General features: G+C 39.7%; 2 protein-coding genes across 2 annotated transcripts; both read left to right on the top strand.

The window, feature by feature from the left end:
• The first annotated feature begins 3332 nt into the window (after nucleotides 1-3332).
• Nucleotides 3333-14580, top strand: LOC107720411 (immunoglobulin superfamily member 10-like). The gene is given in 10 exon segments (XM_016528108.1): nucleotides 3333-3532; nucleotides 3636-3765; nucleotides 6756-7146; nucleotides 7334-8608; nucleotides 8611-9830; nucleotides 9832-11116; nucleotides 11290-11936; nucleotides 11938-12188; nucleotides 12665-14447; nucleotides 14449-14580. Coding segments are annotated over 10 exon segments (7314 nt in total).
• A 1069-nt stretch (nucleotides 14581-15649) lies between these two features.
• Nucleotides 15650-17231, top strand: LOC107720412 (immunoglobulin superfamily member 10-like; the record flags this gene model as incomplete). Its single annotated transcript, XM_016528109.1, is given in 2 exon segments — nucleotides 15650-17098; nucleotides 17100-17231. Coding segments are annotated over 2 exon segments (1581 nt in total), but the record flags the coding sequence as incomplete, so codon positions are not given.
• Between the last annotated feature and the right edge of the window lie 1323 nt (nucleotides 17232-18554).

An 18554-nucleotide genomic window follows, 5' to 3' on the forward strand; every position in this document is an offset into this window, starting at 1 on the left:
AGCAGACGTGTAGGAGTCTGCAGTTGGAAAGTGAGCAGCCGAGATGGTTGAAATTAATGCATACTATTCTGCCTCCTTGGTGTAGAATCGGCCGTCCTCTTTTATCTATGCTTTGGGGAATTGGGAAGTTGACTGTGGGGCGTATGTCGAGGGGATTTGGAATTATAGGAGGAGGTGGAGCTGCTGTAGACAGTCTATTGAATACAGGTGTTTTGCGTGAGGAGGACGGCTGTGAGTTAAGAGAAGTGATAACTGTGCATGCTGAGGCAGGATGTGACGGGGCTCTGCATAGCTCACAGGAGAGTGAAGTACGGGCTGCAAAGATGCAACACTAAAGTTCAGCATCGAGAGTGCCCCAGTATGTCCCTTGGTTAAACTGCTGTAACCGACCTGCTGCTTGAGTGGCAAAAAGAACATAGTAGTTATAGAAGCCTGTCCCTCCAAAACGTATGGCCATGTCTAAAATGATAGATAGGTAATCATCTAGCTCGGTCCTTCGATCTGGGTAGACAGAACAAATTATGTCTCGGTAAATCGAGAAGGCTAGAGCAAATTCAGTAGGATTAAGGTCCTTTGAACGAGAATTTATTGTGTGGTTAAGCTGCATGATGCCTTGGCTGGTTTGCAGCTCTCTGGGCTAAATGATATTTATGAGTGATGGCTGAAGAAGGTGGGCTAGATTGGTGTAGTTACCGGATAGAATTTGAAGACGTAAGGCTGGAGAGACAGGGGAAGGCCGAAGAACTGATGAAGCTGGCCGAGGAGGTGGTGTTGCTGTGGCCAGGGTATATGGGCTGCTGTTAATTGACATGATGTGAGGGTATTGGAATGGGGAGGGGTTAGGGTAGGTGAGGGAGGGAGGGAGGGGAAAAAGGATATATTAGTTGGAAGAACAGAAGGTATAGAAGGAGGTTGAAAAGATCCATTGAAAGGAATGATTCCGGGGTTTGCTACATAAGGGTCTTGGTTTGGGTTAGTTGGTAGAGAAAAACCAGTTATAGCAGAAGCCATATTGCTGTTAACGGCTGAAGGAAGGGTAGAGGAACGGATGGTGGGATGAAAGGATGAATGTGTGTTAGGATTTGGGGCAGTTTGTGAGCATAAGGATGAGAAGAAGGATGTAATTATCTGTAATAATTCTAAGGTGGAAGGAGCCGGTGTTGGTGGCATTTGCGTTTGGTCGCCGCTAGGTGGCGCGGATGCTGCTTGCTGAGGCCATTGACGAGGCTGTGTGGTGAGGGTTGTGGAGGGGTTGATCTGCAGCTCCCGAGCTGCATGTTTTCTATACACTGCATCCATGGTGAGTGAGTCCAACGAGAAACTGAGACAAATGGTTCAGAGAAGGTCAGTTTTGCATAAATAGCTGGCTAAGAACAAGCTGATTGATTGAAGTGTGGCCTTGCTCCCGAACTTTAGTTAACTCATTAACTCAGTTTAATTAAAATACTGCCCATCTCTGACTACATACCTGGCTCTAACTCCATATTCAAGTTTGCAGATGACACCACAGTGGTCATTCTGATCAGAGGTGACAGTGAAACAGCCTACAGGGATGTGGCTCAGCACAACATGTGGACTACAGTGATAGGGCTGGGGCTTTCAACACCTCCACTCTGATCAAAGAGGTGCAACAGCATCTCTTTCCTTAGGACACTAAGGAAAGCTCACTTGTCCCACCACATCCTGCTGAACTTTTACCACTGCACTATTGAAAGTGTTCTAACAACTGCATCTCAGAGTGGTATGGAAACTGCACTGTCTCAGAGCAGAAGATCCTCCGGCGGGTGATGAAAACTGCCCAATACATCACTGGTGTTCAGCTACCCTCCATCAATTACATTCACTGCAAACGCTGCCTAGATGGTGAGAAGACTGCTCTCACCCTAGCAATGGATAGTTTACTCTTCTCCCATCTGGGAGATATTATGGAGTCTTTTCACACTAGCAGATTCAGGAACAGATTCTTTCCCTCAGCTGTCAGTCTACTGAACTCTAAACTCAGGGACTAAACACTCCATTTAACTCTGACCACTAAACACTTGATGTTAAAAAAAAAAAAAAAACAGGCATTTGCACATTTCTATCTGATGTTGCCATTTGCACTGTTATGGTATTGCACAACATTTTTCTTAAAATCTTTGACAGTATTGTAGTTTGCAATCACATTGTTCCAAGCATCTTGATCACTGATGAAAACAGAACAATTAAAACAGAAATGCATGAATTATTAAGAAAATTACCAGTGTATGTTTTCCGGATATTTCCTTCAGCTCAAACACAAAGCAATGCGTAATTCAAAATACAGGAAAAATACCTGTGAGAATCAATACGGATAATTCCTTCATATTAACATTGGATTTTACGTAGGTTTATTTTTCTAAGACACAACACATTTACACGAGATGCATCTGTTCACGAAATTCACACACACATGATTGCTGTAATATATATAAGTTAATTTCGTGACATATCTTATCCAGTTACACAGACATGGTCCATAAGGACGTAAAATGAGAATCTGAAAGGGAAGAAAACTTTTCTTATGATGGTGATGTTTTCCTTTTACTCTGTGTGAACCTCTCACACTACAGAGTGCATGAGAGTCGGTGTGTGCGCAAACTGAACGAGACGGTGAGAGCGGAGGAGGATCAGTCTCCAGTCTCTCCGTTTGCACCATCAGCCGACACGCGTTTCTAAAACAAAGACTTCATCGCACTTGAGCTTCTAAATCGTAAAGGGACAAACTGAAGCATATGACTGTTCCTCACTGGGATAATTTGGATTATTCATTTCAGGTATTAGGTAAGGGTTAATAATTGTCAACTCTGGAAACATTGCATTTACTCTTTCTATCTTATTAATGATTTATTATTATTATTATTATTATTATAGGCACTCAACATAAGTCACTAATGCTGAATTTCACAGAGGAAACAACACGTGTCAAATTTTTGTTTTACTAAACGTTTGGGATGTGGTCATAACATAGCCCAATTATATAAAGTTAATAATATTCATAGGAATATACAGTACAGACCGTGTTCATATTATTTACAATAAGTACAGTTTTTGATATATTATGAATCATTTATTTTTTTAATAAAAATATTTTTTCATGTTTTCTATACACTAAAATATAGCCTAATGATTGAAAAGGGTGATTATTGCTCTCAAGAGAATTTGTAAAATGTATGTGGCATGTGAAATATATTAACGTTGTGAATGGTAATAGAAATGATTAACAGATTTATTTTCTTTTTACAGAAAGCTAATGATTACGGGCAACTTGATTTGGTCAGAAAATAGGGAAGAAACAGACCTCCTTCACCAGAATGTGTGACCCGACAGCAGAGTCATGTCTGTTGTGGAGATTCATGGGGCTACTGTGTGTTTTGGCCAGTATAACACACAGAAGCAGCGGCTGCCCCAAATCATGCGCATGTTATGCTCTGTCAGAAGTGCACTGCACATTTAGATACCTGAGTGAAATACCGAGGGATATTCAGCCAGCTGTTGAAAGAATTAACCTGGGGTAAAACCTACAACAGACAATCCACTATGGAGCTTTCTCTAAAAATGTCATTGAAAACAGCTTATTTAAAGCAAATTCGTACATTTGCCATTTTGTGTTTTAGGTACAACAGTTTATCAACTCTTACAGCAAATGACCTCTCTGGACTAAAAAACCTGGAACTATTAATGCTGCACAGTAACATTATCAAGACTGTTGAGGACGGCTCGTTCCATGACCTCACATCTCTGCAGGTAAAATACTAAATTCATTACTTTGACAGCGACATTATAAAAAATCAAAGGTTCTGTATTAATGGTATGCTATACCCAAGCTTTTTTTTTAAATATTAAAAGAAAAAAAAAACACATAAAACAATCAACATAAAATGAATAAAAAAATACATTACAGATAATCTGTTATTTTTTTAGGCCAAACTAAGCTAGAATAAGGGGCAACTTTTATGCAGCATAGTCAAAAGTCTGGTTACACAAGACACTAACAAGATTCTGTATACAGCAAAAAATAATCAGATGTCATGTTGTGTATCTGAGTTCGTTGACATCATATTTCATGTTTATTTTTCTTTATTGTGAAGATGAGATGACGTACTGCTGTAGTCCTGTTCCATCTCTGATCACATCTGCCTCCATAGCCCTGTTTACATGTGGTTACGTCTGGTGTTCTGATCACAAGCAGTCAAGCTATACAAGTGTTTCATATCAAATGCATCTCCTGTGAATCCAAGAGTCTCTGATGACTTGACAACATATATCACTTACTATAACAGTATTACTGCATGATGTTTTATTTAGGATGCAACAGAATGGAACAGAACACAGGTCTCCAGAACCGTTGTGAAATATTTGGAAATATTATTAAAAGCAGGATGCTTTAGAGAGTTTCTGTGTTCTCATGTATCGTATACTTCAATTTGATGATGATAGGATGATGACAAGATGATGATGCTCTTGTGGTCATTCATTTAAGTCTAGTTTTCAATACAAAAATAGAGCAATTCAATAATTAGTACAGGAATACAAATGATAACACAAGGTGTTGTAGTGAGCTGCGCCAGTAACACTTTACAATAACTTTCATTAATAAATCATTAACAAACATTATATAATGCCTAACAGATCATCAGAAAATATATTTAGAAAACTACAAATGAGAGACAATGTGTTTGTAATATATACTTCATAATATACTTTATAAAAATATACAAATGATGATAACAGACAGTATACACTTATTAACAACTTATTTATAATGTGCATTTGAATGCTTACAAATGCTATTAAACTGATTAAAATTATTTACATAAGTACTTCACACACTGTTCATGTTGACATATGATTCATTAATTCATAACCACAGTCTGTAAATGTGACACATTTGCATTTTTTGTGGCTTGTACATAGACTTATAAACACCTTTACAAATTATTTATTATTCTTATTTGTTTAATCTAAAGTTGACACTGTTCCTCATTTGTAAATGTTTATAAACATACTATTAATCATTAGTACCTTTATGGGAAACAAAGCTTGAGTAATGTGTCACGTGTATGTTCCTGTTTAGTTCCTGTTTGTCCTTATTTGGTCCTTCCAGTTCCTTTTCCCATTATTAGTAATCACCTGTTCCTTGTTATTAGTTATCCTCCCGTCGCTGACCCAAGCCCGCTGGCCGTCGCTGGCCATCGCTGACCCAAGCCCGCCGGCCGCCGCTGATCTCAGTCTGCCGGCCGCCCTATTCACCCGTAACCAGAAAAGGAATCTGAGGAGAAAGAGACTACTCTCAGCCCTCGTCCTCGCGCCAGTGTCGGCTTGAGCCCATGAGTCCGCTCCAGAATGCTCTCCAGTTCCCATGTCCAGACCAAGGAGGGTCGCTGGTCCATCAGGCCCATGGATGGCTATGGGCCTCCTGAACTGTCTGCTCCGCCATTGCCTCCTGAACTGTCCACTCCGCCATGGCTCCCCGAGCTGCCCGCTCCGCCATGGGACCCGGATCCAGTACCGCCTTTGAGGCGTCCGGTCCAAGCCTGTCCTGTGGGACCTCCAAGGCACAAGTGGCGCGAGGTCGCGCCTTTCGGAGGGGGGCGTAATGTCACATTTATGTTCTGTTTTGGTTTTGTTATTCCTATGTTCGTCAGTGTTAAACTCTTGGATTGATTATTAAAGACTCACCTTTGGATTACCCCTTCGCTGTGTGCCTCATCTAACCCACATCGTGACATAATGTGTGATTAGTTAAGAGTTTTTATATTTTTGCTAAAGACATAAAAACAACATAAATTCTGTGAACCAAAATGTACTAAAAGTTTTGGTTGTACTACACTGTAAATTATTTTGCTATTTCAACACAATAAATAATAATAATTATATCCAAGTATTTTTTTTATAATTTAGAAAACAAAGTGAAATATTCAGTTCTGCATGTGGATCACTACTAAGTGCCTCAAACAAAACTCTAAGTATCCTTCAAAGATCTGATGCAACAAATATGGCAAACTTAAAATAGCTGTTAGTTCCTCCTCAAAAGCAGGTAAAATAAAAAATAAAAAAACTGCCTTTACTCCTATCAACTGAGTAAAGCCAGCCAGATTAATATGCATCACTGAACAGACTAGGCAAAATTTAGAAAGAATGCTTACATCGCTTACTGAACGTCAAGTCGATTTTAAAGCTCTTTAAAAAAAAAAAAACACTTGAAACATCACTAAAATGTTTAGGACACAACTTGACTTGCATAATATTGCAAATGCATCTTCTATAATAAATATTCATCCAATAATAAATCAAATACTCAGTTTGTTATAATTGAGTTTCAGTTGAGTAATATATATATATATATCACAATTGACTCATGATGTTGTGTAAGCCATTGTCCATGAAGTCTGTGGGACAGTCATCTGAGGCTGAGACAACATTGCCTTGGTCTAAGGAAGGCCTCAAGCTGGAATTGTCCCCTGACCCTGCATTTTAGGGAGGTGGATCAGCTGGACATCTACTAGAGCCACTTAACCACACTTCCTTGTTGCTGGTGCACTGTAAATGGAGTTGATAGTAATTAGAAAACGGAATTGTGATATAGTTATAGTCATTTTGTTTCTATAATTTTTGCTGTCTGCTGCGGTCATCGAAAAAGTTTGAAGCTAGTCTGAAATGAGTGTCCATTTAAATATCAGAAACTCAGTCACTTTATTTTCATGCCTTGATGCTACATTTTTATTTACTTCTAGGTTCTGAAATTGAGTTATAACAGAATTGAGAAGCTCAACAAGGACACATTTAGAGGCCTGTGCAATATTGTACGTCTTCAAATGGACCATAATAACATTACCTTCATCCACCCAGAGAGTTTTTATGGATTAAAAATGCTGCAGTTGATTAATCTTGAGGGAAACCTGCTCCAACAGCTTCATCCAGACACTTTTATATCACTGCGGTTCAGCCAGATTTTGAAATGGTCATCTCTCAAGACTATTTACTTGTCAGACAATGCTTTAACCACATTGCCTGCAACTATATTCTCTGGCTGCAACAAGATAGAGAATCTCTTCCTCAGTGGAAACCCCTGGTCATGTGATTGTCGGATGGGTTGGCTTGAACAGTGGCTAGAGAAACACCCTGGTGAGATTCTGGTCTATATTTAACAAATGTTCTGTTAGAAATGGCAGAAAAAAAAGTTTTGTTAAAATAGCAAGACAAAAACAAGTGCAAAAATTTAAATAATCAAGACCCAGAATCTTTCTAGTATGTAACATTGCTTTTATTTACACATTTATACATATAATGAGAATTAATTTTGCTTTTGCAGGTGTTCTAAAATGCAAAAGAGACAGAAAGTTTCTCAAAGAACAGTGTCCCGTTTGTGAATTCCCAATTACCTTGAGAGGCAGCAGCATTCTGCATTTGCAAAGGGATACTTACACATGCACCAGACCTTGGATTCATCCTCACTTTAAACAGAGCAATTTTACCTTGGATGATGGGGACTATCCCTCAGTCTATCCTAAAGATTTTGTTGCACCCATTGGCATTTTGGAAATGAACATCACAGATCAATTCAACAATGATGCCTGGATAGCATGTGTTGTGCAGCGACCTACGGGAATGGAAAACTTAACTGCAAACTTTGGACTGAATGGAAAAGATTTAACTGCCCTGAGTGCGATCATTTCTACATCGCTGGTCTGCAACATTGATTATGATAATATACGCCAGATTTGGAATATTTTGGCTATGTATAGCGAGTCCCCGATGAGACTTGAGCGAGAAGTACTACTTTCTCTGCAACCAGACACAGTTTACTTATATAAGCAAGTAGTACCCACGGCAGATTATATTTTTACAGAAATTGAAGCAAAAATGAAAGCCAGTCCTGAATGGTTAATGCAAAGTACAGTCCTGCTACAGCTGGACCGCATTACAACAACATTTCCGAACCTTACTATCAAGTATTTAACCAATGTTCAAATACATGTTGACAGCAGAAAAGATAGTAGAGACCAGTATGGCTGGGCAATGATTAGAAAGGACAGTCAGACCAAGACTGAACACGCAGTCCTTGCTGGTGGAGTGATTGAATTGAACTGCCAGACCTTTGGGGATCCTAAACCCATTGTAGAGTGGATTCTACCAGATGGAAGTAAGTTACGTGCACCATACAACAGCGAGGATCAAAGGATTGTAGTAGCTTATAATGGAAGGCTTATTTTAAAATCTGTTGAAATCTCAGACACAGGTGTCTATCATTGCATTGCAACTAACTACCTGGATGCAGATGTTCTTGCATTCAGGGTCACTGTGCTGCCTCTGAATACTGAAGAACAAGAGATTAATGGGATCCGAATCTCTCATACCCTTGGTCAGAACCTGCGTCTTGATTGTACATCAGCCAGCAGTCCAGAGGCTTCCGTTCAGTGGATACTTCCTGACTACACAATTTTAGACAAGTCCTATGGCAACAGAAAGCTCTACAGAAATGGCACTTTGGTAATACATGGACTGACATCCAGAGACAAAGGATTTTACAGATGCATAGTTGGAAATTTTCTGGGAGCAGATTTGCTAGCTTCTCACGTAACTGTTATTTGTCAAATAGCACAGAGCCAAAGGAATCTGGTGATCATGTTGTACAAATTATAGATGATAGCCAGAAACTTGGAAGTAGGTATCTCTCTCACAGGGTTGGTGAGGAGTCAAGGAGAATTACCTCAGGCAGACCGTACACTTGGCTACAGTCCAGATTCCATAAGGTTCCCACTGGCAGAAGAGGAAATAGAAGGAACTCTGGAAGAGTCTTTAATAAAAAGTACCAGAAAGAAGATGCCACTTTCATTGATAAGTCTCAAATTAAAAGAGGAAATATAAAGATAGTAGGTTTAGATGTGTCTAGAACACTTAAAGGACCCTCTGATGACAATGATGCAACCTCAGGGGATGGTATATCTGAAGATGAATTTATTGTAATGACAACTACTCAAACACTTGAGCATAAACCAGTTAGTACCATTAAATTCACAGATTTAAAAATCCCAGAGACTTACAAAATTGGCAACGGTGCTTTCATTGTAGTAAAATCTGATAACACTAGTAACATGTTAAGAGCAAATGAAAAAACAAATTTGGTTACAACAACATCACATTCTCATACTCAGTCACCTGCTACCCCAATAATGGCCACTTATACTTTGAGTAATCACGGAGCTCAAAGAGATGAGACAACCCTGAATACAACCAAATCAGATTACATATTAAGTCATAGTGATGGAGAAACCCACATATATGAGAACGCAACAAACAGACCTTCAGAAGCTGCAGAGCTTCTCTTCTCTGGGGATTCAGAAGATGTTACCACTGGAACAACGCCACTTTACAACTTCCAGGGCCCAAATGTCACCTATTTGGAACCTAAGAGTCAGACCATATTCACAGCAGTTACCACAACCAACGAAGACCAAGAAAAGATCACATTTCAGACCACTCAAAGAATCAAGTCAGAGCTCCTTCCTGGGTCCACCATCATCTCCAAACACCAAATCCAAATTGTTCCCTCCAAAAAGATGCGATCAGAAAAGAAACAAGACTTTCACAAAAGACGTAGGATCATTCGGCCCAGCAAAATTACAGATATACAATCATTACTCAATAAATTCAAACACCTTTCTATAAACAAGGAAGACAATCTCACATTTTCACACACTGTGGACAAAATCAAAGATTGTGGAGTTGGGAAAAGAATTACATCTGGAGTGTATACAGATAAATCCAAAACATCAGTGGATCAAAGCCTGGTCAACCATACAGCTAGGTTATCACATGTCAACTTCCTCTTTGAAAGTGACAGAAAAACCTGTCATGGCAACTCGTTTGTCAGGCTCCGAAAAGACGTATGCTGTCACTGATTTACAAATGTCAGCAACTATTGTGCCCACCATTTCAGTGGATTCAAGTGATTATAAAAGTTATTTTAATTCAATAGAGAAAGAACAAACTTTCACAACCACAATGTCTTCTAAAATGACACAGGAGAAGATTCAGTGGCATAGACAGTTTGGAAACAAGGGGGAAATGAAAGAAACCCTCAGCAAGCATCAAAACCCATTTACGCTGTCCACTGAGGAGGAGCAGATGACCTCAGCATCCACAGCAGAACCTTACAAGGCAACAACTACAGTACCTACTACAGAACTGCAGCATAAACATATTATTGTCTCTCCTCCAATGACAAGAGAAAATGACAATACTCCAGAGACATCATTTGAAGACTCATCAGGTTCTTCCTCCTTTATAGAAACAAATTTCTCTGATAATGTCATAAACCCATCTACAACAGCTGAGTTTTTCAGCTTTCCATCCTTCCGTGAGCTGTCCACAACCACACAGTCAATGGGAGTTTCTCACACCCTTTCAGCCCCACCAACGATGAGAACTGTACTAAGGCAAGACAATGGTCAGAATAACTTATCAGGTTCTCAAACTGGATTGTGGGGAAAGCAAAAGCCTGGTTATCACAGACGAGGCTCCAGAAGGAGAAGGCCCATTAAAAAAACAACCACAAAATCCCCAATTATCACAGTGACTAAAATTGCTGACAAACCTGCCACCACCAAATCCACAACTATAGCATCACAAATTAAACACAATGGTGCAATATTAAGGTCTTTGCATACACCCATCAAAGAATCAGAGCGATCTTCATCACCTGTTAATACCGGTGCTGGTAGTGAGGGATGGAGAGACTCAAATATGTCTTCTACCACCAGTTTCCCAGGGGTCATATCTTTGACCATTAAACCCACTACGGCCTCTGATAAACCTCAGAGTAGAACAGTTACCTCAAGCACAATGACTAGTTCAACTTCATACATTTTCACCCCATTTCCATACAGTAGTAGTACTGGCAATCTGAACGCATATGACCACTCTACAAGGTATGACACCTCATCTTTGAGGGATATTACCTCCAAGCCAATGATTAACGGTGGAAAAGCTGCCAGCTTTACTGTTCTGTCCAACTCTGATGCTTTCCTCCCCTGCGAGGCCACTGGCCACCCTGAGCCCATCATCAGCTGGAACCGACTGACATCTACCACAGGTACAAACATTAAACCACAAAGCTTACAAACATTTGTAAGAATTATATTGTTATCAATTGTTTTTTTTCATATTTATTTTACATTCTGGTATATCTCAAGTCAGAAGCACTGTCAAATATAAAATATGGCTTTTTATGTTAGCTGATCATTTTTGTCTCCTTTATATCATCAGGCAATATGTCAACCATTAAAGGTAAAATGGGCAAATTTGAGGTTCTGAAGAATGGAACATTGTTCATCCAAAAAGCAAACATCAAAGACCATGGACAGTACATATGTTTTGCCCAGAACGAGTATGGTTCTGACAAGTTTGTGGTTACATTATCAGTTGTGGCCTATCCCACCCGGATATTGGAGAAGAAGATGAGAGATATCAAGGTTCTTGCTGGGAAAACTGTGCACTTGGAATGCAGGACAGATGGCAGACCAGTGCCAATGGTGTCATGGATTCTACCTAATCACACTGAAGTTAAATTGATCACTGAGCATGGCAGAGTATCAGTAACCATTATGGGGACGCTAACCATTCAAGAGGTGTCGGTTTTGGATAGTGGACATTATAAGTGTATTGCAAGTAATCCGGCTGGTACTGACACAGCCACTGTTCGTCTACAGGTGGTAGCAGCACCGCCTGTAATACTGGAAGAAAAACAGCAGCTGGTGAGCGCTGATATTGGGCAGAATCTCTTTTTGGCATGTAGCACTTATGGTGACCCGCAACCCACAACATACTGGGTCTTACATGATGGCACGATAGTACGGCCTCTAACTTACTCACACACCAAAGTTTCTGTTTTTGGAAATGGTACACTTTACCTGGGGGGATGTACAAATAACTGAAAGTGGAAAATATGAGTGTATTGCAACAAGCTCTACAGGATCAGAATGGCGTGTTGTTACACTTTCTGTGAAGAGAACAGAAACTGCCCCTCAGATCACTGAGACATCACAGCAAAGAACTGATGTGATATACGGTGGCCGCCTTCATCTGAACTGCTCTGCAGTTGGAGATCCAAAACCTCAAATTATTTGGAGGCTTCCGTCCAAGGCTCTTGTGGACCAGTCACACAGGTAGGCTATAACAAAAGACAGCATTTTTGTTTGATTGTACAATCTTAAACCTGAAGTGTGCAATATCTTAATGGCAATATACAGTACTTCCCCTATCTCTGAATGAACCAGAGATTCCCTGCACCTTTTGAGTTTTGTAGTCATTTGTGAGTACTGAACAAGGATTTTCAAAATTTGTAAAAGTCTTGTTGATGAGAAGTTTTAGAACTGATCATAACGAATTAAGAAATAATAATAATTACAGATTTTTAAACAAAAATGATTTATTTTCATGAGTTTTCTGGATCAATTTTAAAATTCCCTGGTTTTATTTAACCCTGGAATGAACAGTTTAAGTAAATCTCAATTAGGGCAGAAGCATTAGTTTTGTAAATGTTCTCAATCCAATTGTGAAAAGTTAGAATTTAGTTTTTGTAAACATGCAAATTTTACATCATTTGCCTCCTATTGTCAATAATATCATATTCTCATTTCAGAATGGGCAGCCGTATCAAAGTCCTGGAAAATGGTACCCTCATCATTGAATCAGTCAATGAGAAAGATGCTGGGGACTTCGTCTGTGTTGCACGCAACAAATTAGGGGATGATGTACAGCTAATAAGGGTGTCCATGTCTATGAAGCCAGCACGTATTAAACCGAATGTCTTTAGTAGGAAGAAAGTGACTTATGGCAATGATCTAAAAGTGGACTGTGTGGCTGCTGGTGTCCCCATGCCAGAGATATCTTGGGGACTTCCTGATGGTACCTTGGTGAATAGTGGCCTGCAAGCAGATGGAGCAGAAGGCGAACAGTTCAAACAGTACACATTGTTTAATAATGGAACACTGTACCTGAATAAAGTGGGTTCTGACGAGGAAGGTGATTACACCTGTTATGCTGAAAACAAACTGGGTAAGGACAAGATGCATGTTCACATAAGTGTGGTAACTGCAGTGCCACGCATTCAGCGCCCAATTCTCTCCTATGCCAAAGTGAAGCCAGGTAGAAACGTTCGCTTTGACTGTAAGGCTATAGGTGAGCCCAAGCCAAATGTCTTTTGGATGCTTCCGTCCAAAGACATTATTGCTGCATCTAATGATCGTTACTTAGTGCATGCTAATGGTTCCCTTGATATACAAAATGTTAAATTAGTTGATGCAGGGGAGCATGTCTGCATGGCTCGTAATGCTGCAGGTGAGGAGAATAAAGAATATAAACTAGACATTGATGGAAACCCACCCATCATCAATGGCTTGAATCAAAATAGAACTGTGTTGAAAGATACAGCAGTCAAATATACTAGAAAGCTAATAGACTGCAAAGCTGAAGGGGATCCAGCACCAAAGATTACATGGATCATGCCTGACAATATATTTCTTACCGCTCCCTATTATGGGAGCAGGATTAATGTCCACAGCAATGGTACGCTAGAAATCCGTAATGTTAGACCATCAGATACAGCAGAGTTTATTTGTATGGCTCAGAATGATGGAGGTGAGGCAGTCATGTTGGTTCAAATGGAAGTGACTGACAAACTCAGGAGGCCTATTTTTAACAACCCTTTTAATGAGAGAGTGGTGACTCGGGTAGGGAGAACTGCAGTGCTAAACTGTTCTGCTGATGGGCAACCCATGCCTGAAATTATATGGACACTCCCCAATCGGACTCGGTTCAGTGGAACACCTGGGTTCAAGGGCTCAAGATATCACCTGGGTACCGATGGCACATTTGCTATTTATAACTCCAGCATAGAGGACACTGGTAAATACCGTTGTGCTGCAAAGAACAAAGTGGGCTATATCGAGAAGCTGGTCATTTTTGAGGTGATTCAAAAGCCTTATATTCTAACATGGCCAAAGGGGATAATTCAGGGGATTTCTGGACAATCCCTCTTCCTGCATTGCCTGACAGATGTAATCCAGCTCAGCATTTCTTGGACCATGCCAGGAGGTTTTGTTCTTGCACGTCCACAGGTGAGTGGGCGCTACCATTTGATGGAAAATGGGACACTTGTTGTACATGAGACAGTCATACATGACCGTGGGAATTACGTGTGCCGAGCAAAGAATGATGCTGGTGAGGCAGTTCTTTCTGTGCCTGTTGTAATTATTGCATATCCACCCCGGATCACTAATGGGCCACCACCAACTGTGAGAGGAGTGGCTGGAGTTCCTGTTTATCTTAATTGTGTTGCTAATGGAATACCTACACCAGAGATAAACTGGGAGCTACCAGATCGGTCTATTCTTTCTACAACTGGAAAAGAACGACCTGTAGGCAAGTGAGCTTCTCCACGCACAAGGGACACTTATAATTCGAAACCCCACAAGAGCGCATTCTGGTAATTACAAGTGTATAGCCTTTAATTACCTGGGCAGAGATACCAGAACAACATATATGACAGTAATATAAGTTGGGTCATGACTTCATGACCACTGTGACTATTCAAAATACAGTACATACAATTATGTTACTTTGGTTTTCCATGTAGTGTAAAGGTCTGGTTTAATAGACAAAATATGGGTAATTACAGTATGCTATTTGGGAGGAAAACAAAGAACTGTGAGGAATTCTGTCTTTGAAATATATTAAAAAATGTTTTATATCCATACTGAATTATAAATATAGAATTTTATTGGCGCAGACAAATAATGCACAAAATCAAATATTTAGTCATAAAGTATTTTAGCACATGGTTAGGCTATTTCATGGTGGTTGCACATGCTGTGTGTTTCTACTAAATCAGAGTGAATGTTTAGTTATCAAATTATTATGATTTGCCTGATGAACATGTTTATTTCTGTGACATAAGCTAAAATAAAAACATAAAAATAGATGATGATTGAAGTTTTTATAACATGTTTTACAGTATTGCAACCCTGGTACCATTTGGGCAAAATTTATTGGGACATGTTTATCCTAATTCCCTAAAAGTGTTACAGGGACAGGCTATTACTGCTTAGGAATTCACATAATTCCCTCACTTCTTATCCTTTGAGATAATGTGTGTTACAGAGCACTTTAGTCACTAGTTTTTGTTTTTTCTTTGTAGTTTGAGTGTTATCGTTGGCAAAGATATTAAGTGTGCCTAACTGTGGTTGTGGAACATATTTGTGAAAATTACTCGCTTCTGTTGACTGCTGAAGATGTTTATTTATAATGAGACCTCAACATGCAATGTTCCCATTATCCTTTTGAAAATAGTCCTGGGGTCAAACAACCAGGCTTGTCACAGACAAATGCTTGTGATGGCCCTCTTGGGTTAGCTTTGTCTGTTTTCCTTTTGACTATATATTTGTATCTGTCTATGTAGCTTATTTTGTTCTGCCAAGTATTATACTGAGTTTTCCTCTCTTGATTTTAAGCTTTAAACATTTATAAAGATTGTCTCACCTAAAGGTTTATTTATGTAAAACAGATGCATGTACGCATGCGCTTACACACATTCACACACACACACACACACACACACACACACACACTTAATAATGGAACACTGTACCTGAATAAAGTGGGTTCTGACGAGGAAGGTGATTACACCTGTTATGCTGAAAACAAACTGGGTAAGGACAAGATGCATGTTCACATAAGTGTGGTAACTGCAGTGCCACGCATTCAGCGCCCAATTCTCTCCTATGCCAAAGTGAAGCCAGGTAGAAACGTTCGCTTTGACTGTAAGGCTATAGGTGAGCCCAAGCCAAATGTCTTTTGGATGCTTCCGTCCAAAGACATTATTGCTGCATCTAATGATCGTTACTTAGTGCATGCTAATGGTTCCCTTGATATACAAAATGTTAAATTAGTTGATGCAGGGGAGCATGTCTGCATGGCTCGTAATGCTGCAGGTGAGGAGAATAAAGAATATAAACTAGACATTGATGGAAACCCACCCATCATCAATGGCTTGAATCAAAATAGAACTGTGTTGAAAGATACAGCAGTCAAATATACTAGAAAGCTAATAGACTGCAAAGCTGAAGGGGATCCAGCACCAAAGATTACATGGATCATGCCTGACAATATATTTCTTACCGCTCCCTATTATGGGAGCAGGATTAATGTCCACAGCAATGGTACGCTAGAAATCCGTAATGTTAGACCATCAGATACAGCAGAGTTTATTTGTATGGCTCAGAATGATGGAGGTGAGGCAGTCATGTTGGTTCAAATGGAAGTGACTGACAAACTCAGGAGGCCTATTTTTAACAACCCTTTTAATGAGAGAGTGGTGACTCGGGTAGGGAGAACTGCAGTGCTAAACTGTTCTGCTGATGGGCAACCCATGCCTGAAATTATATGGACACTCCCCAATCGGACTCGGTTCAGTGGAACACCTGGGTTCAAGGGCTCAAGATATCACCTGGGTACCGATGGCACATTTGTTATTTATAACTCCAGCATAGAGGACACTGGTAAATACCGTTGTGCTGCAAAGAACAAAGTGGGCTATATCGAGAAGCTGGTCATTTTTGAGGTGATTCAAAAGCCTTATATTCTAACATGGCCAAAGGGGATAATTCAGGGGATTTCTGGACAATCCCTCTTCCTGCATTGCCTGACAGATGTAATCCAGCTCAGCATTTCTTGGACCATGCCAGGAGGTTTTGTTCTTGCACGTCCACAGGTGAGTGGGCGCTACCATTTGATGGAAAATGGGACACTTGTTGTACATGAGACAGTCATACATGACCGTGGGAATTACGTGTGCCGAGCAAAGAATGATGCTGGTGAGGCAGTTCTTTCTGTGCCTGTTGTAATTATTGCATATCCACCCCGGATCACTAATGGGCCACCACCAACTGTGAGAGGAGTGGCTGGAGTTCCTGTTTATCTTAATTGTGTTGCTAATGGAATACCTACACCAGAGATAAACTGGGAGCTACCAGATCGGTCTATTCTTTCTACAACTGGAAAAGAACGACCTGTAGGCAAGTGAGCTTCTCCACGCACAAGGGACACTTATAATTCGAAACCCCACAAGAGCGCATTCTGGTAATTACAAGTGTATAGCCTTTAATTACCTGGGCAGAGATACCAGAACAACATATATGACAGTAATATAAGTTGGGTCATGACTTCATGACCACTGTGACTATTCAAAATACAGTACATACAATTATGTTACTTTGGTTTTCCATGTAGTGTAAAGGTCTGGTTTAATAGACAAAATATGGGTAATTACAGTATGCTATTTGGGAGGAAAACAAAGAACTGTGAGGAATTCTGTCTTTGAAATATATTAAAAAATGTTTTATATCCATACTGAATTATAAATATAGAATTTTATTGGCGCAGACAAATAATGCACAAAATCAAATATTTAGTCATAAAGTATTTTAGCACATGGTTAGGCTATTTCATGGTGGTTGCACATGCTGTGTGTTTCTACTAAATCAGAGTGAATGTTTAGTTATCAAATTATTATGATTTGCCTGATGAACATGTTTATTTCTGTGACATAAGCTAAAATAAAAACATAAAAATAGATGATGATTGAAGTTTTTATAACATGTTTTACAGTATTGCAACCCTGGTACCATTTGGGCAAAATTTATTGGGACATGTTTATCCTAATTCCCTAAAAGTGTTACAGGGACAGGCTATTACTGCTTAGGAATTCACATAATTCCCTCACTTCTTATCCTTTGAGATAATGTGTGTTACAGAGCACTTTAGTCACTAGTTTTTGTTTTTTCTTTGTAGTTTGAGTGTTATCGTTGGCAAAGATATTAAGTGTGCCTAACTGTGGTTGTGGAACATATTTGTGAAAATTACTCGCTTCTGTTGACTGCTGAAGATGTTTATTTATAATGAGACCTCAACATGCAATGTTCCCATTATCCTTTTGAAAATAGTCCTGGGGTCAAACAACCAGGCTTGTCACAGACAAATGCTTGTGATGGCCCTCTTGGGTTAGCTTTGTCTGTTTTCCTTTTGACTATATATTTGTATCTGTCTATGTAGCTTATTTTGTTCTGCCAAGTATTATACTGAGTTTTCCTCTCTTGATTTTAAGCTTTAAACATTTATAAAGATTGTCTCACCTAAAGGTTTATTTATGTAAAACAGATGCATGTACGCATGCGCTTACACACATTCACACACACACACACACACACACACACACACACACACTTAGGTGGAGAATGATTCCAAGATCAGGAATGAGGCCCAAGCTTTGGCTTAAACTAAAGGCTCTCCAGGTTTTTCTTTCACCAAGTAACATTCCATGGCTTCCCACTTTTCGACCTTTGCTTGGATCAACACCTTTCACCACCACCCCTGGAATTTCACGATAGGATTTGAGAATCCACACCTCTGATCTTCAGACACAAGAGACAGATTCATCTTTAGCCCAGTACCTCATTCTGCCTGCATTCATGAAG

This window comes from Sinocyclocheilus rhinocerous, unplaced genomic scaffold, assembly GCF_001515625.1.
Source record: "Sinocyclocheilus rhinocerous isolate Xijiao unplaced genomic scaffold, SAMN03320098_v1.1 scaffold601, whole genome shotgun sequence".
Classification (NCBI taxonomy): Eukaryota; Metazoa; Chordata; class Actinopteri; order Cypriniformes; family Cyprinidae; genus Sinocyclocheilus; species Sinocyclocheilus rhinocerous.